Consider the following 20,556-nt stretch of genomic DNA (forward strand, 5'->3'; position numbering starts at 1 on the left):
GAAAGAGTGCTTGACATAATTTCAATTTTCTTAAATTAATTGAGGCTCGTTTTGTGGTCTATCATATGGTCTATCTTGGAGAAAGTTCCATGCACTGTTGAATAGAATGTATATTCTGTGGCTTTGGATGGAATGTTCTGTATATATCTGTTAAGTCTATTTGTTCCAAGGTATAGTTTAAGTCCACTGTTTCTTTGTTGACTTTCTGTCTTGATGACCTGTCTAGCGCTGTCAGTGGAGTACGGAAGTCCCCCACTGTTATTGTGTGATTGTCTATCTTATTTCTTAAGTCTAGTAGTAATTGTTTTATAAATTTGGGAGCTACACTGTTAGGTGTGCAGCTCCCAAATATGTTTAGGATTGTGATATTTTCCTGTTGGATAAGGCCTTTTACCATTATATAATGTCCCTCTTTGTCTTTTTTTAACTGCTGTTGCTTTAAAGTTTGTTTTGTCTGATATAAGAATAGCTACTCCTTCTCATTTTTGGTGTCTATTTGCATGAAATGCCCTTTTCTGTCTCTTTAAGTTTATGTGAGTCTTTTTATGTGTTAGGTGAGTGAAGGCAGCAGATGGTTGGTGCATTCTTATCCATTCTGCTGTTGTGTTTCTATTAAGTGGAGCATTTAGGCCACTTACATTCAAAGTTAGTATTGAGATGTGAGGTACCATTCCATTCATCATGTTGTTTGTTGCCTGTGTACCCTGGCTTTTGTTTATTTTTTAACTTGTGTTTTTGCTTTATTGTTCCTGTGAGATTTCTGCTTTAATGACGTTTTGTTTTGATGTGTTTCCATGATTTGTTTCAAGATTTAGAGCTTCTTTTTGCAGTTCTTGTAGTGGTGGCTTGGTACTGGTAAATTCTCTCAGCATTTGTTTGTCTAAAAAAGACCGTATCTTTCCCTCATATTTGATGCTTAGTTTCACTGGATACAAAATTCTTGGGTGACCATTGTTTTGTTTGAGGAGGCTCAAGATTGGGCCCCAATCCCTTCTAGCTTGTACGGTTTCTGGTGAGAAGTCTGCCATTAATCTGATAGGTTTTCCCTTACAGGTTACCTGGTGCTTTTGTCTCACAGCTCTTAAGATTCTTTCCTCCATCTTAACTTTAGTTACCTGATGACAATGAGCCTAGGTGATAATCTTTTTGCAATGAATTTCCCAGGTGTTCTTTCTGTTTCTTGTATTTGGATGTCTAGGTCTCTAGCAAGGCCTGGGAAATTTTCTTCAATTATTCCCCCAAATATGTTGTCCAAACTTTTAGATTTGTCTTCTTCCTCAGGAATGCTGATTATTCTTAGGTTTGGTGGATTAACATAATAATCCCAGACTTCTTGGAGGCTTTGCTCATATTTTCTTATTCTTTTTTCTTTGTCTTTGTTGGATTGGGTTAATTCAAAGATCTTATCTTCGAGCTCTGAATTTCTTTCTTCTACTTGTTCAGTTCTATTGCTGAGATTTTCAAGAGCATTTTGCATTTCTATAAGTGTGTCCAATGTTTTGTGAAGTTTTGGGGTTTTTAAATTTATACTATCTATTATATTGAATATTTATCCCTTCCTTCTTGTATCGTTTTTTGGATTTCCTTGCATTGGGCTTTGCCTTTCTCTGGTGCCGCCCTAATTAGCTTAATAACTAACCTGAATTCTTTTTCAGGTAAATCAGGGATTTCTTCTTGGTTTGGATCCATTGCTGGTGAACTACTGTGATTTTTTTCCGGGGGCCAGGGGGTGGTGTTAAAGAGCCTTGTTTTGTCATATTACCAGAGTTGGTTTTCTGGTTCCTTCTCATTTGGGTAGCCTCTGTCAGAGGAAAGGTCTAAGGCTGAAGGCTGTCGTTCAGATTCTTTTGTCCCATGGGGTGCTCCCTTGATGTAGTACTCTCCCCCTTTTCCTATGGGTATGGCTTCCTGACAGTGAAGTTGTAGTTTTTGTTATCTGTCTTTTGGATCTAGCCACCCAGCAAATCCACCAGGCTCTGGGCTGGTACTGGCGGTTGTGTGCACAGAGTCCTGTGATGTGAACCGTCTATGGGTCTCTCAGCCATGGATACCAGCAAAATATCTGGGGTGTCTCCCAGGTCCTGCAAGAGCAATCTGCTTCCTTCAGAGGGTCTGTGAGTCCTCTTGGGTTTTCTGACTATTCCTGCAGTCGTTCTGGAGCTAAAATTCATGATGAGAGCCTACACATGCTGCTCTGTCTGTCCAAGTCACAGCTGCAACTTAGTTCTGCCTCCTGTCTGCCATGATCCCAGCCTATATTTTCTTTTATGTATTTTAACCTTTTACAAAAAAGATAAATATTTAAGACCCTCAGATTAATTATTTTCTATTGTTATAATTCCTAGAAAACTGTGACCATCAGAAGTTATATGGTTCCCTGTCAAAGTCATTAAATCCATATGCTAGGGATAAAAGTAAAATGAATGCATAGTTATTGATCATGGGTAGCAGATACTTTCTTGAAAGCATTTAAAGTTTAATGTGAATGACACTGAAAAGCAAACATATAAATCATTGAAAATTTCTTCAAATTGAAACAAAATCTCTGTCTTATATCAAACTTTGCCAAATTGCTGACAGTACCAGAATGATTGTCTGGAGTTAAAAAAAATTCTAATCCTTTTTCCAGAGTTCACTCTTTCAAATGCTTTATAATTACAATGTCTTTTAAGTTTTGTTTTTTTGTTGTTTGTTTTTTAAGGCAAAAGGTTATAGAATATTTTAACTTTTATATATAGAAGGAAAATAGTTAAACCACTCACCATCCTGGTCAATCTTTCCTAAATAGTCTCAGGTTTTTCAGGATTCTTAAGGTGGGTATGTAACATAAATTAAGTTATAGTGTGGTATAGCATTAATCTATCTGCCCGTTATCTGTCCGCCTGACCGACCATCCATCCACATCCATCCACCCACCCATCCACCCACCCATCCATCCATCCATCCATCCATCCATCCATCCATCCATCCATCCATCCAACTAGTTATTGATCCATCCATCCATCCATCCATCCATCCATCCATCCATCCATCCATCCATCCATCCATCCAACTAGTTATTGATCCCTACTATGATAGGCTGCCTCTAACATAGACCCACGCGATCCTTGACTCCTTATATTTAAGTCTGAATGTAATTATCTACCCTTGCATGTAGGCTGGACATATTAACTCACTTTTATCAAATAAAATACAGAGCTGACGGGATGTCATTTCAGATTTTAGGTTACAAAAAGATGGCAGATTGCATCTTGGGCACTCTCTTGCATCACTCTTTGGAGAAGCCAGTTTTCATGTGGTGAGAGGCCTGGCAGAGGGGCCCAAATGAGTTCACTGGGAAGTGGATCACAGAAACCATGAGGTAATAAAAGTTAGTTGTTTCAGGTCACTGAATTTTATAGTAACATGTTATACAACAATAGGTACATGAACTATTCCAGTGGTCAACAAGACAGGCAAGGTCCTGTTTATAGCTGTAGACTCAAGAAACATGAGTTTTCAAAAATTGTGTTACAAATCCATGTTTGATAAAATCAGATGCAAAAAATTGTACATAAAATATTATTTTCTGGTAAAAAGTCAATAATAATATTTTAAATATAAAAGTACACAGTACCATAAAATCTTGAGATTGTTATTGAAATTCACATTGATTATATCTGCCTTTGTTAAAGAGACAGTCCTTTTCACATCACTATCACTATCAACGATAATCAATTTGTATAGTGCTTTTTAAGTTAATGATAGCTATTATCTCACATTTTAAAATTCAATTTTAGAGTTCAAACTATATATGTTAAAATTGATATTTAAGTTGTATAATCTGAGTAGTTTTGATAAATGTATACATAGCTGTGTAACAAACACAGTAATCACAATATAGAACATTTTCATCACCTCAAAAATGGTCCTTCCTTCTTGTTTGCAGACAATTCCCTCCCTTCATTTGTGATTCTGAGCAATCATACATCTGCTATTACCACAGTTTTGCATTTTCCAGAATTTTATACAAATGTATTCAAGCAGTATACAGGCTATTGGCTTCTGGCTTCTTTTACTCAGTATAATGGTTTTGAGAGTCATACATGGTATTGAAAGGATTGGCAGTTTGTTCCTTCATATCACTGAGAAATATTTCACTATATGGGATATAATATAATTTGTATATCCATTTATCAGTTAAAGAACACTTGAGCTGTTTCCAGTTTTTAGTTATTATGAAAAAGCTGCTATGAATATGCAAGTATGAGTCTTTATATAGATATATGTTTTTTATTGTTCTTGAGTAAATAGCTAGGTGTAGAATTGCTGGCTTGTATAAGTGTAAGTCTAACTTTGTAAAAACCTACCAGACTGTTCTGCAAAGTGGTTGTGCTATTTTGCATTCTGATCAGCAAATAAATGTGAACCTCGGTCTGTATGCTTGTCAATGCATAGTGGTATCAGTCTTTTTAATGTCGGCCTTTTTAACAGGTGTACAGTAGAACCTCATTGTGGATTTAATTTACCTGCCCCTAATAATTAATAACGTTAAGGAGCATTTCATGTTTAATGGTATATCTCCTTTGGTGAATGGTCTCTTTCAGTGATTTGCACATTTTAGTAGGATTTGCATGTTTAAAAACTCTGTTATATAGCTGACAATATAATCTTATTGAATTACGAGAGTTCTTTATCAGAAAATTGTTTTACAGATATTCATTCTGTGGCTTGTGTTTTCATTTTCTTAAGGGTATTTTGTAACAAATGTTTTAAATTTTGATGCAGTTTATCATTATTTCCTCTTACACTTTTTGCTTTTGTGCCCTAAAAAATCTTAAATTGTTAAATTACACTAAAAATTTTTTTTCATTCATTTAGAGGGTATATACGCAGATTTGTTACATGGATATATTGCGTAGTGGTGGGGTTTGAGCCTCTAGTGTACTCATCACATTAACAATGAACTTTGTGCCCAATAGGTAATTTTTCAACATTCACCCTCCTCCAGTTCTCCTCTTTTAGAGTTCCCAGTGTATATTACCTATAGTGTTTCCCTCTGTATGTCCGTGGATACCCATGTTTAGCTCCCATTTATTTTATTATTATTATTATTATTATTATACTTTAAGTTCTAGGGTACATGTGCATAATGTGCAGGTTTGTTACATACGTATACTTGTGCCATGTTGGTGTGCTGCACCCATCAACTCGTCAGCACCCATCAACTCGTCATTTATATCAGGTATAACTCCCATTGCAATCCCTCCCCCCTCCCCCCTCCCCATGATAGGCCCCGGTGTGTGATGGTCCCCTTCCCGAGTCCAGGTGATCTCATTGTTCAGTTCCCACCTATGAGTGAGAACATGCGGTGTTTGGTTTTCTGTTCTTGTCATAGTTTGCTGAGAATGATGGTTTCCAGCTGCATCCATGTCCCTACAAAGGACACAGACTCATCCTTTTTTATGGCTGCATAGTATTCCATGGTGTATATGTGCCACATTTTCTTAATCCAGTCTGTCACTGATGGACATTTGGGTTGATTCCAAGTCTTTGCTATTGTGAATAGTGCCGTAATAAACATACGTGTGCCCTCCCATTTATATATGAGAATATGAGGTGTTTGATTTTCTATTCCTGCATTATTTCACTAAACTTAAAATTACAAAGATTTTTGACTGTTTTCTAGAAATCTTAGTGTTCTAGATGCTGCAATTAGGGTTGTGATCAGTTTTAAGTTAATTTTTATATATACTGTGAGATGAAGGTCAAGGCATTTTTTTGATTTTTTGTTTTCATTTTGTTTTCAATGAGACTAATTTTTCCAGCACCATTTGTTGAGTTGACTATAATTTCCTCCACTGAATTACCTTGGTACCTTTATTTAAAAATCAATTCTTTATATCTGCGCAGGTCTGCACTGCAAGTTTCTATTCTGATCCATTAATCTATGTTACTATTCTTACACCTCAGCCAGACTTCCTTGATTAGTGATGTTTTTAGGCAGGGAAAGTCCTCCAAATTTTTTTTTTTAATGATAACATCTACAAAATAATCTTCTAAAATTTTTACTAGGGTTATGTTTAATCTACAGACTAATTTAGGGGAAACTGAAATCTTAACAATATTGAATATTGTAATACATTGAACATGGTCTACTTCTTCCCCATTTAAGTTGTCTTTACATTCTGTCAGCAATATTTTGTTGTTTTAAGTGTGGAAGTCTGCAATATACTGTTAGATTTACCTTTAAGTATTTAATATTTTGGATGCTGTCATCAATGTAATTTTTCAATCTGAATTTTCAATTATTCATGTTGATAGTATATAGACTCTGATTTCTGCACGTCAACTTCATCTTCTGTAACATGACTGGACTGTGATCAGTTCAAGTAGCATCTTTTGTAGATACCTTAGGATTTTCTACATAGTCATCTGTGTATAAATGACAATGTTGCCTGCGAATAAAGAGTTTTACTCCCTCCTTTTCATTCCTTGGGCTTTCCATTAGTTATTACTGTCTCAGTGAACTAGCTACGGCCTCTGGTACAATCTTGAATGGAAGTGGTGAGGGTAGAGATATTTGCATTGTTCTTAATACCAAGAGAAAAGCATTACGTCTTTCACCATTAAGTATGTTATTAGTTGTAGGTTTCACTAAGATCCTATTTATCCCATTGAGGAAGTTCCTTTCCATTTCAAGTTTCCTGAGAACTTTTTAAAAAAATCTACATCTGTTGAGATGAACAAATGACTTTTACCTGTATCTTATTAGTATTAAAACTTCCATGGGTTGATTTATAAACATTAAATCAACCGTACATTCAAACAATAAATGTCACCTGGCTATTGGATTTATAACCCAATTTGGATTTCTGTATCTACATTCATGAAGAATATTGGTTTGTGATAGTTTGTATTTTAACATCTTTTAAAAATTATACTATCATAGCAACATTGGCTTCATAAAAGTAGTTGAGAAGTACACCATCTTCCATGTTCTGAAAGAGTGTATGTTGAATTGGTATTATTTCTCCATCTAATGCTTGCTAAGATTCACCAGTGAAACAATTTTCTTTTTAAGAGGATCTTAAATCTGAACTCATCTTCATGTATATGCATAAACAATTTTTTTCTTGAGTGAGCTTTGGTAATTTTTCATAGCACTGTCTTCCAAAAAATGTAAAACATTTAGTCTATCTTGTTGTAGTCACTGGCATAAAGTTCTTCATAATATTGGTTAATCCTTAAAATATCTGTGGAATATGTAATTACACCTTCTCATTCTAACTTGTGTCTTTGTTCTTTTTATATGAAACAAGTCTGACTAAAGATTTACCAACTTTATTTATCTTTTCAAAACTGACTTTTAAAATTCATTTTGTCTAATATCAATATAACCACACTAGTGCTCTTTTGATTAATGCTAGCATGATCATTTTTTTCTATCCTGTTACTTTTAACCTATTTGAGACTTACTTTGTAAAAATCTAACATGACAATCTCTGCCTTTAAATTGGTCATTAGACCATTTACATTTAAGATAATTCCTAATAAGTTTGGGTTTAAAGCTACTATTGTGCTGTTAGTTTTCTATACATCTCTTCACTTCTTGTTCCCCTATATTCTTTTTATTTTTTGCATTAAGTACTTTTATAATTATGTTTTATCCTTTTTGTATAACTCTTTACTGGTATAACGCTTTGCTGGGGTTTCTTCAGTGTTTGTTTGTGTCTTATAGCATACCTCTTCAATTTATTTCAGTCTGTATCCAAGTAGTATAATACTATATCATGCACAGCATAATCGCCTTACAAAAGTATACTTCCATATTGTCATAAAAGCCAACATGCTATTGTTCTAAATTTTACTTCTCAATGTTATAAATCTCAAACAACACAGTCATGTCCTTTGTTTTAAAAAGTTAATAATCCTTTAAATAATTTTTTAAAAAATGAAGTAGCCTATATTTACCCATATAATTTCGATTTCTCCTCATTTCCTTGTGTAGGCCTAGAATTTCATTTTATATTATTTACATTATTAAAGACTTCCCTTAACATTTCTTATAATAACATCCTCCAGGTAATGAATTCTTTTAGCTTCTGTATAGAAGAAAGTCTTCATTTCATCTTCAATTTTGAAAGCTATTTTCTTGAGTATAAAATTCCAATTTTTCTTTCAAAACTTTTAAATTATTACTCACTTTCCTTGGTGATGTATTATTTCTACTGCAAAGTCTACTCTATTCTTATCTTTGGTTCACTGTACACAATATGTCTTTCTTCTCAGAAGGCTTTTATAATTTTCTTCTTTACTACTGATTTCAAGTACTTTGATTATGATGTCTCTTCATGTAGTTTTCATTATATTCCTTCTGTTTGGGATTTCTAGAATGTCTTGGATCTCTGATATTATAAATCTTAAAAATTTAATCAAATTTGAAAAATTTTCAGCCATTATCTCTTCAGTTATCTTTTCTAGCACTTCTCTCATCCCAATCCTTTGAGATTCCAAAAGTGTATATTAGTAGCTTATAATTATGCCACAGCCTCTTGAAGTTCTGTTCATCCCTTCCTGTCTTTTATTTCTGTGTTTAAATTCTGATACTTTCTATTGTAGTATGTCTTAAAATTAACTAATTTTTCCTTCTGCATATTTGAATCTGTTATCCCATCCAATGTACATTTCATAACACATATGTTTCATTTTAGAAGTTGGAGTGGGACCTTCTTTTTATCTTTTGTGTATCTACTTATCATACTCAGCCCTTTTGCTACCTTATTGTATTTCTGAAATCTAATTATAATAACTATTTTAATGCTTTCATCTACTGCTTTTATTTCTAACATTGCTGGATCTGTTTCAGTTAATTTCTCCACTGACTGTGGCTCATATTTTCCTCACTCTTTGCATGCCCAGAAATTGTTGATCGCATGCCAGATATAAAGATATTTTTTGTAATACAATAAGTATTCTTGAGTATTCCTCTGGGACAATTAAGATACTAAAAAACAAATCTTTTTGAGGCTTGCTTTTAAGGTTTTTGAATGTGGGATCAGAGCTACATTTAGTTTAAGGGTAACTTGTACTAATTTTTTAAATTTTTTATTGATATAAACATTTGTACATATTTATGGGATAAAAGTGACATTTTCTTACATGCTATACTGTGTAATGAACAAATCAGGGTATTTGGAGTGTTCATTACGTCTACTATTTATCATTTCTACGTGCTGGGAACATTTCAAGTGCTCCGTTCTAGCTATTTTGTAATATACATAGGTTGTTATTAACTACGACCACCCTATTCTGCTACTGAACATTAAAACTTATTCCTTCTAGGGAACTGTATTTTCGCACATTTTAACTAACCTCTCTTCATCCGCCCACCCACACCCCCACACTCTTCCCAGCCTCTGGTAACTATCATTTTACTCTCTACCTCCACAAGATCAACATTTTTAGCTCCCATATAGGACTGAGAACATGTCATAGTTGTCTTTCTATGTCTGGCTTATTTCAGTTAACATAATGACCTCCAGTTCCCATCCATGTTGCTACAAATGACATGATTTCTCCCTTTTTTATGGCAAAATAGTATTTCACTGTGTATATATAACATTTTAAAAAATCCATTCATCCTTCGATGGACACTTAGGTAGGTTGATTCCATATCACTGCTATTGTGAATAGTGCTGCAATAAACACTGCAATGCTGCCATCTCTTTGATACACTGATTTCTTTTCTTTAAATAAATACTTAGTAGCAGGCCTCATGGATCATTTGGTAGTTCTATTTTTAGTTTTTTGAGAAAACTCCTTACTGTTTTCCCTAATGACTGTATTAACTTATATCCCCAGCAGAGGTGTGTAAGAGTTTCTTTTTCTCCACATCCTTGTCAGCACGTGTTACCTTTTGTCTCTTTAATAACAGCCATTCTAATTGGGGTAAGCAGATATCTTATTATAGTTTTATTTTGCATTTCTCTGATGATTAGCGATATTGAGCCTCTTCGCATATATCAGCCATTTCTAGGTCTTATTTTGAGAAATGTCTATTCATATCCTTTGGCCACTTTTTAATGAGATTATTATTATTTTTTTTTAACTGTTGCATTGTTTGAGTTCCTTTAATAGTCTAGATATTGGAATCTTATTGAATAGTTTATTAATATTTTCTCCCATTCAACAGGCCGTCTCTTCACTCTGTTGTTTCCTTTGCTGTGCAGAAGTCTTTTAGATTAATATAGTCCCGTTTATCTATTTTTTTTTTATTGCCTGTGCTTCTGAGGTCTTAGCCATAAAGTATTTGCCTATACCAATGTCCTGAAGTGTTTCCTCTAAGCTTCCTTCTAAGTTGTTTTGCTGATGTGGGGCTTACATTTCAGTCTTTAATCCATATTGAGTTGATTTTTATATATAGTGAGGGATAAGGGTCCAGTTTCATTCTCCTACAAATAGATAAGCAATTTTCCTAGCACGATTTATTGAAGAGGGTGCCCTTTCCCCAATGTATGTTCTTGGTGTCTTTGTCAAAAATCAGTTGGCCATAAAGGTGTGAATTTGTTACTGGGTCCTCCATTCTGTTTTATTGGTCTATGTTTCTGTTTTTATACCAATATCTTGCTGTTCTGGTTACTACAGCCTTGTGATACATTTTGAAGTCAGGTAATGTGATGCCTCCAACTTTGTTCTTTTTGCACAGAATCACTTTGGTATTTGAGCCCTATTTGGTTTCTTACCAATAGATCCTATTAGGATTTTTTTTTTTTTTTCTATTTCTGTGAAAAATGACATTGATATTTAGACAGGGATTATACTGAATCAGCAGACTGCTCTGGGGAGTGTGGTCATTTTAACAATGTTAATTATTCTGATCTATTAGCATGGGCGCTTTGTTTTGTTTGTGTCCTCTTCAATTTCTTTCATCAGTGTTTGTAGTTTTCCTTGTGGAGGTCTTTCATCTCCTTGGTTACATTTATTCCTAGGTATTTTTTTTTTAACTATTGTAAATGTGGTTGCCTTCTTGTGTTCTTTCTCAGCTAGTTCATTATTTTTGTATAGAAACACCACTTATTTTTTGTATGCTAATTTTGTAACCTGTGACTGACTTTGCTGAATTTGTTTTATCAGATCTAAGAGTTTTTTGGTGGAGTCTTCAAATTTTTCTAGATATAAGATCACATCATCTGAAAAGAGGGACTATTTGACATCCTCTTTTCTGATTCAGACACCTTTTATTTCTTTCTCTTGCCTGATTACTCTGGCTAGGACTTCCAGTACTATGTTGAATAGGAATAGTGAAAGTAGGCATTCTTGTCTTGTTCCAGCTCTTAGAGAAAAGGCTTTCAGCTTTTCCCCACTCAATACAATGTTAGCTGTGAGTTTGTCATATATGGCCTTTATTATGTTGAGGTATTGATATGGTTTGGCTGTGTCCCCACCCAAATCTCATCTTCAATTGTTACTCCCACAATTCCCACATGTCATGGGAAGAACCTGGTGGGAAGTTATTGAATTATGGGGACAGGTCTTTCCTGTGCTGTTCTTGTGATAGTGAATGGGTTTCACGAGATATGATGGTTTTAAAAATGGGAGTTTCCCTACACAAGCTCTCTCTCTCTGCCTGCTGTCATCCATGTAAGATGTGACTTGCTCCTCCTTGCCTTCCACCATGATTGTGAGGCCTCCCCAGCCACATGGAACTGTAAGTTGACTAGATCTCTTTCTTTTGTAAAATGCCCAGTCTCAGGTATGTCTTTATCAGCAGCGTGAAAATGGACTAATACAGGTTTGTCCCTTCTATGTGTGGTTTGTTGAGGGTTTTTGTCACGAAGGGATTCTGAATTTTATCAAATGCTTTTTCTGCATCGACTGAGATGATCATATGGTTTCTGTCCTTCATTCTGTTGATGTGATGTAGCACATTTTATTGATTTGCATATGTTGAGCCATTCTTGTATCCCTAGGATAAATCCCACTTAATCATGGTGTATTATCTTTTTGATGTACTGTTGGACTTGGTTTGCTAGTATTTCACTGAGGATTTTTGCCTCTGTGTTCACTGGGAATATTGGCCTGCAGTTTTCTTTTTGGTTGTGTCCTTATCTCCTTTTGGTATCAGGGTAATGCTTGCCTCATAGATAGAATCAGGGAGAAGACCCTCTGCTTCAATTTTTTGGAATAGTTTGAGAAGAACTGGTATTAGTTCTTGTTTGAAAGTTTGCTAGAATTTGGCATTTAAGCCATTCGGTCCTGGACTTTGCTTTTTTGGGAGAATTTTTATTACTGATACAATCTTGTTACTTATTATTGATCTGTTCTAGTTTTCTATTTCTTCCTGATTCAATCTTGGTAGGCTACATATATGTATCCAGAAATTTATCCAGTTTGTCTAAGTTTTCTAGTTTGTTTACTTTGCTTTATTTTTAACAATTCTTCCTTTAGCTTATCTATCTTCTCATAAATTTTAGTTATATACAGCAAGAAGCAGCTAGTGACACTTTCAACAATGGCTTAAAATCTTATGAGTTAAATGTCCCAGTGAATATTCTACTTTCCATATTACTAGAGGTAACTTTTGTTAAATTTTCTGTCATTACAAAATGAAGATCATCTTTCTTCTTCAAATTTTCTTTCTTTGTTTTTTTGAAATGGAGCTTCATTCTTGTTGCTCAGGCTGGAGTGTAATGGCGTGATCTTGGCTCACTGCAACCTCTGACTCCTAGGTTCCAGTGATTCTCCTGCCTCAGCCTCCCAAGTAGCTGGGATTATAGGCATGTGCCACCACGCCTGGCTAATTTTATGTATTTTTAGTAGAGATGGGGTTTTACCATGTTGGCCAGGCTGGTCTCGAACTCCCGACCTCAGACGATCCACCTGCCTCAGCTTCCCAAAATGCTGGGATTCCAGGTGTGAGCTACTGCGCCCAGCCCAATTTTCAATTAACATTTATAGTTTTCTTCTTTAAGCCCTCACCAGGCTCCTCCTCACAGGCTATCAGTTTTCTCCCAGCAATCACTGTAAGATCTCTTTGGCTTTTACTAATACTCTCCTCATAGTCCTTCCAGCCTCACTAACAGTCCAGTCCCAAAGCTACTCCCACATTTTCAGTTTTTGTTAAACTGCAGCCCATGTTCAGGTACCAAAATATTTGTAAGTTGTAGATGCTGATACAAATTACCCCAAAACTTATAAACGCTTATTATCTTCCATAGTTTCTGTGAGTCAAGAATTCAAGGGAGGCTTGTCTGTTCAATTGTGGCTTGATGATTCTCACAAAATTCAACCAGTTGTTAGCTGAGGCTGCAGGCATCTGAATGCTTCACTAAGGCTGGAAGATCTTCAAAGGTGCCTCCCCACATGGCTGGTTAAGTTAGTGCTGGCTGCTGGCAGGCTCAACGTCTTCCCTGTGTAGGCATCTTCAAAAGGGTAGTTGAAAGCATTCTTGATATGGCAGCTACATTTCCCTAAAATTGGTGATCCGACAGAGCAGGGTGAAAGCTACAGTGCCTTTTATAACTTAGCCTCAAAAGTCACAGATCATTACTTTCATATTCAAATTATCATACAGACTAGACAGGAATCAATACAGTAGAAAACCCAAAAGAGAGTCAATAACCAGGAGGAGAGGATCAGAAGAGGATCAGTAAATGAATGCTATGGAGAAAACATGGTAATTGGGATAGAGTGAATTGGAGTTTGGACAACATAAATATGAGAAAAGCTCATTCATTGAAGAACTGATATTTGAACTGAGACTTGATAAGGTGGAAGCAGCCAATTGCATGTCATGTGATACAGAGTTTTTTTGGGGGGAGGGAGTAAAGCAGGGAAGAGGGGCAGAAGACAGGGAATGGCATAAATAAAGGATAATACTTGGAGTATATTAAATTTGATGTGCCTTTTGGAATGTCATATGAAGAAGTCAAGTAGGAAGCTGGATATACTATTCTTAAGCTCTGGGCAGAGAGAATGGAGTTAGAAATAAAAACAGAAAATTGAGAATAAAGCATAGAACAGTTAAAATAGTCCATGCCTGAAAAAACAACATGGTAATCTGGAAGAGAAAATTTAAAAAACTCTTATAGCATACTAGCAAAAAGTCAAACAGATGGAGATCCTGAGAGAAAATAAGATTCTAGAGAATATGCCCAGAAAATCTAAGCCCCACTTAATATTGGTTTGAGAAGAGAGGCCAAAGACAATGCAAAAGAAATAAAGCAAATAACCAAAGCATAATAGAAAATTTCCCAAACCCAAGTCTTCAGACTGAATCCCAAGCAGAATTTCATAAAACCAAATAAACACAGATCTAGTTACAGCCTGATAAAAATTACAAAAACCCAATTATAAGAGAAAAAAATCCAAAAGAGGGGGTAAAAAAGAAACTACTATAAAGGATTACAAATCATATGAACATGAAACTTTTCATTACCGATTGTAAATATTAATAGACAATGAAGGTAATTGGAAATTAAAGCAATCAGATTCCACCACACATCTATTTGAATAGTCAAAATCCAAAACACTGACAACAAATGCTGGCAAGGATGTGGAGCAATAGGAACTCTCACTCATTACTGATGGGAATACAAGATGGTACAGCCAGTTTGAAGATGGATTGGTGGTTTCTTACAAAACTAAACATACACTTACCACATGATACAGCAATTATGCTCCATGCTTGGTATTTACCCAGTAGAATAGAAAACTTATGTCCACACAAAAACCTGCACATGGGCCTGGGTGCAGTGGCTCACACCTGTGATCCTAGCACTTTGGGAGGCTGAGGCGGGCGGATTACCTGAGGTCAGGAGTTCAAGAGCAGCCTGGCCAATAGGGCAAAACTCCATCTCTACTAAAAATACAAAAATTAGCTGGGCGTGGTGGCGGATGCCTGTAATCCAGCTACTTGGGAGGCTGAGGCAGGAGAATTGCTTGAACCCAGGAGGCAGAGATTGTAGTGAGTGAAGATGGCACCAGTGCACTCCAGCCTGGGTAACAGAGCAAGACTGTCTCAAAAAACAACAACAACAAAAAACAAAACAAACAAACAAACAAACAAAAAACCCCTGCACGTGGAAGTTTATACAGGTTGAGCATCCCACATCAAAATATCTGAAATCCAAAATGTTCAGAACACTCAAAACTTTTTGAGCACTGACACGACACTCAAAGGAAGTACTCATTGGAGCATTTCAGATTTTGAATTTTCACATTAGGGATGTTCAGCTATTAAGTATATATTGCAGATACTTTAATATGCCAAAAAAAAAATCTGAAATCAGAAACATTTCTGGTTCCAAGCATTTAACATAAGGGATACTCAGTCTGTACTAGAGTTAAGCAGAACACGGTCAATTTCTTTTTCCATGAGAGCCCTTCATGTATTTGAAAACTATAATTATGTCCTTCCGTGAGGGTAATGGTGAACAAAGCAGACTGAAGAAGCGAGTATGTGAAATCAGACAGACCAGTTAAGAAGACATTTGAAGACTTCTGAAATCTGTACAAGGCGAAAATAATAACACAAGATTATGCAGTCAACAGAGGGAAAAAAAGGCATGGCTATGGTTTCATGTAACTACAAATTCTTTTCCAACTGAGAAATGTTCTTATGAGTTGAATGTATATCTTACCTATTTCATTTTAAAATTTACTTTAAAGTCTAATGGACAGCTTCAAAACCAAGTTCTATATTGACATGGGAAAGTGCTCTTAAGAACACACAGTGATCTTCAAAATAACAATCACATTTACTGAATGGGCCCACCCACACAACTCAGAGAGCACCACGCAGTTTTGCAATTATTTTACACACTTTTCTCAGGACTGTGGATTTTCTAGAAACATCAACATAGCACCCACAGAAGTAGTTTAGGTAATATTCCTTAAGGCATCCCTTTAGCATTAGAAGATGATTTACAGTTGAAAAAGCCTAACGTCTAAAACTTAAATTCATGCTTCAGCAAAGTAAGACATACTGCAATAATATCCTAATGTTACTGTCTATATAGCAATGTTAACTCGTTAATGTTTTCAGAGTATTTAGCAGTTTCATTTTGATAATGAGAACACCCAACCATTTTCATCATTACACATACTAAATAATGTTTCCTTAATGTTTCTTCCACAAGAGGTATGGAAAACCATATGATATAAGCAATACTTAAGTAAGTAACCTATAAGCAAAAAAATACCTGATTTCAAACCTTGACTTCAACTAGCTCTAAACTGCTTTCTTACTTGTTTTCCAATATACAATATTCACAATCCCAAGGTTGAATATAAATTTCAAGGTCCAAAAAAAAATTGCACCCTAAGTGCATTAAGTTGGAAACGTTATAATTCATCAAACATTGGTCATGGCTGATTCCTTAAAATAATATATACATTTAAAAAATATACTTACCTTTATTCAACCTGATTATCTAAAAAACATATAACATTGACCATATGTATAATCATTTCAAGTATTGTATAACTGTGTTCCTTAAAAAGATTTGGGACCTAATTCATATTTATTGAGGTTATAACTAGAAATTATATCTTCCTGGAAAACATAGTATTTTAGAAAGATATGAAGACAAGCACTTGCACTTGTCTTCATATCTTTCTAAAATACTATGATTTGTAATTTTAAATTCCATTTTCATGAACTAATTATAATAAAGGTGAAAATATTTAAAACTAAAAGCAAAGTTTTACTATTCAGGTAAAATTGTCATTGTAATTACATTTATTTGCAGGTTAAAGTTTAGAAAATTAAAATTCAACTAAAGTAACAACATGGTGTATATTAGAAGACACATATTTACCTGACATTGCCCTTGGTGTTTCTGAGAACTGTTGCTGCAAAATTCTGTGTCACACCCACCAAGCTGATTCCATCCACTTCTACAATCTGGTCATTGACTTGTATTCTTTAGAAAGAGGAAAAAAATTACCCACAATTAATTTATGTAATAATCATTTCCAACAAATCAGTTGACGAAATATGTGATTTTCAAGATACTCTTTTTGATCCAAAATCTATATTTTACATACAGTCAGTCTTGCTTTCTGTTATCAGTGGGTTCCACATCTGTAGATTCAACAAATTGTGGATATAAAATATTTTGAAAAAATAAAAAAAAGTAGTACAATAAAAAGTACAAATTTAAAAACTTAACTATACAGCATTTGCATTGTATTACATATAAGTAATCCAGAGACGATTTAAACTATTCGAAAGGATGTGCAGAGGTTATGTGTAAATACTATCTCTATACTATACTATAAGAGACTTGAGCATCCACAGATTTTGGTATCCACTGAGGTCTTACAAAGAATCACCTGTGAATTCCCAGGGATGATTACAGAAGCTCCAGATCTTAGTCAAACACTTAATGTTTTAAAAAGACTATTTCCATTAAAAACTGGGCAAAAAACATGAACAGACATTTCTCAAAAGAAGACATACAAATGGCCAACAAACTTAAAAAAATGCTCCACTTCACTAATCATCAGAGAAACGCAAATGAAAACTGCAGTGAGTTACCATCTCACACCATTCAGAATGGCTATTACTAAAATGTTAAAAAAAACAACAACAACAGATGCTGGGGAGAATGTGGAGAAAAGGGAATGTTTATCCACTATTGGTAGGAATATAAAGTAGTTCAGCCACTGTGGAAAGCAGTTTAAAGATTTCTCAAAGAACTTAAAACAGAACTACCATGTGATCCAGCAATCCCATTACTGGGTATATATTCAAAAGAAAACAAATCTTTCTACCAAAGTGATACATGCATGTTCACTGCAGCACTGTTCACAACAGCAAAGACATGGAATCAACCTAGATGTCCACGAATGGTGGATGAGATAAAGAAACTGTGGTAGATATACACTATGGAATACTATGTAGCCATAAAAAAAGAATGAAATCACACCCTTTACAGCAACATGGATGAATTTGGAGGCCATTATCCTACGCAAACTAACACAGGAACAGAAAACCAAACACTGCACATTCTCACTTATAAGTGCAAGCTAAACATTGGGAACTCATGGACATAAAGACAGCAACAACGGAAACTGGGGAGTACTAGAGGGGAAAGGAAGAGAGGGAGGGGAGCAAGGGCTGAAAAACTAAATATTGGGTACTACGCCTGGTACCTGGGTGACAGGATCATTCACACCCCAAACCTCAGCCTCACACAATATACCCAGGTAATAAATCTGCACATGTACCCTGTGAATCAAAATATAAATCAAAAAATAAAAATAGAGACTGTTTTAAAGGACAGAAACAAGTAATACTAAATGGAGACATTCGGTTTACCAAACATCCATATTCCTATCACAAAAAGTGATAACTGCACATGACATATTTACATATTTATATCATTTTTGTCCTCAATAGCTGTACATAAAACATAAGAGATCCAGTTGAAATATGCTTTGGGCCTAATACCTAGTCTCACAACACATCTATCTTCCCTAAGGAAAAACTTAACCAGGAATTACAGGGAATCCTTCCCATTCAAGGTGTACGCTTCAAATATGTAATGCTCATTCATGTGCTGTGTATACTTACATATACATACAAGTGTTTGTGTGTGTGTTCATACTTATGTTTATGAGCAGTGTATGTATTGATACTGTTTACTGTATAATACTTTTACATTTCTATATATATTTTGTATATATCACTTTTATTCTTCATAACGAAATACTTCAAACATGAGAAATGTAGTGAAATAGATAATAAACTTTCATGTACCCAATACCCACCTTTATTAAATCCTAGCATTGTGCTATATTTGAGTCATATTTTTTCTTTTTTTTGTTTTTGTTTTTGTTTTGAGACAGTGTCTCCCTCTGTCACCTAGACTGAAGTGCAGTGGCGTGATCTTGGCTCACTACAACCTCTGCCTCCCGGGTCCAAGAGTCTCCTGCCTCAGCCGCCTGAGGAGCTGGGATTACAGGTGTGCACCACCAAGCCCGACTAATGTTTTTTCTATTTTTAGTAGAGATGGGGTTTCATCATGTTGGTCAGGCTGGTCTTGAACTCCTGACCTCGTGATCTTCCCGCCTTGGCCTCCCAAAATGCTGGGATTACAGGTGTGAGCCACCACGGCCGGCCCGAATCATATTTTTTCTAAAGAAACACATTACAGAAAAGACGAAGTCCATTTATTATTTGTCTCTAGTTTTATTCCTTCATTGCTTACACAGAGGTAATCACCATACTAATTAGATGACGGGTTGACGAGTACAGCAAATTACCATGGCATGTGTATACCTAGGTAACAAACCTGTACATTCTGCACATGTACCCCAGAACTTAAAGTATAATAATAATAATAATAATAGAATAAAGTTTTCTATTTTTTGAAACAGAATCTATATATATGCATGAATAGGCATAATTTATATACATTTATTTTCAAAAATTATGAAGTATACCTCTCTTTCTGCAACTCAATTTGCTTCATTCAGCATTACATTTGAGATTTAACCATGACTATAACTGTAATTCTACCAAATTTATTTTAACAACCATATAGTATCATCTTTTATCAATATGCCAAAATGTATTTATTCATTATTTTGCAGCTGGACAATTGTGTTGTTTTCCATTTTAACTATAATACAATAGTGCTGTAACAGTCAATTTCATACATGCGTCCTTGTGCACATGAATGAGTTTCTCCAAGATATATATCCAGAAATAAAATGTCTGAGTCAAAGAAAAGAATATAAGCATTTTCAATTTTATTAGACAACAAATCTCCATGCCCTCAGGAATACTTGTTATGCTCACATCCTTTAAGTACTGCCAATCATATAGGTGTAAAAAGATAGCACAATGTGATTTTAATTGCATTTTCCTGATTACTAGTGTGGGTAAACATTTTTTCATATGTTTATAGGTCACCTGTCTACTTCCACAAATTGTCAAATCATTTCTTTTACCCATTTGTTACACTGTTGTTGTTGGGTTGAGTGACTTTTCTTATTAATTTACATGAGATATCTTTATATATCTTGTATATTAATATTTCCTAAAACATATTGCAAATACTTTCACCCTACCTGTAGCTGGTCTTTTTGTATTTCTTTGAAACATGGTGGTTTAGAGGAAAGTAATTTTTTAAAGTATATCCACATTTGTAAATAGGTATTGTTTTCTGTTTTGTTTAAGAAGGACTTTTCTGCCCAAAGGTTATAAAAAGACTCTATATGTTCTTCCCTTTTTTGGGAGGTGGGGGATGCAGTCTCACTATGTTGCCTAGGTTGGTCTCAAACTGCTCGTCTCAAGTGATCCTCCTGCCTTGGCCTCCCAAAGTGGATCACAGCTATGAGCCACTGCTTTGGGCCTATGTTTTCTTCAAAATGTATTAACATTCTGATTTTCTATATTTAGGTAGTTATTCACCTGGAAATTTTCTAAAATTATAGTATGTGTTGGCAATCTAATTTTATTTTTTTAAAATATATAAACAACTGGCCAAACAACATTTACTAGAGTTCATTTTCCCCTAGAGTTAAGTAGTGCTATATAATTCAAGCTTTCAAATGTGCATC

General features: G+C 34.9%; 1 protein-coding gene across 29 annotated transcripts in view; it reads right to left on the minus strand.

Annotated features, from left to right (window-relative positions):
* PPP1R9A (protein phosphatase 1 regulatory subunit 9A) overlaps positions 1-20,556 on the minus strand; it is a 389,269-nt gene that overhangs the window by 117,651 nt on the left and 251,062 nt on the right. For all 29 annotated transcript variants that reach the window (XM_074035497.1, XM_065542316.2, XM_074035502.1 and 26 more), the window contains exon 4: positions 16,803-16,907. In XM_074035497.1, the coding sequence (XP_073891598.1) occupies positions 16,803-16,907 (105 nt within the window). The remainder of the gene's footprint in view (positions 1-16,802; positions 16,908-20,556) is intronic.

The sequence above is a fragment of the Macaca fascicularis genome, chromosome 3 (assembly GCF_037993035.2).
Source record: "Macaca fascicularis isolate 582-1 chromosome 3, T2T-MFA8v1.1".
Taxonomy (NCBI): Eukaryota; Metazoa; Chordata; class Mammalia; order Primates; family Cercopithecidae; genus Macaca; species Macaca fascicularis.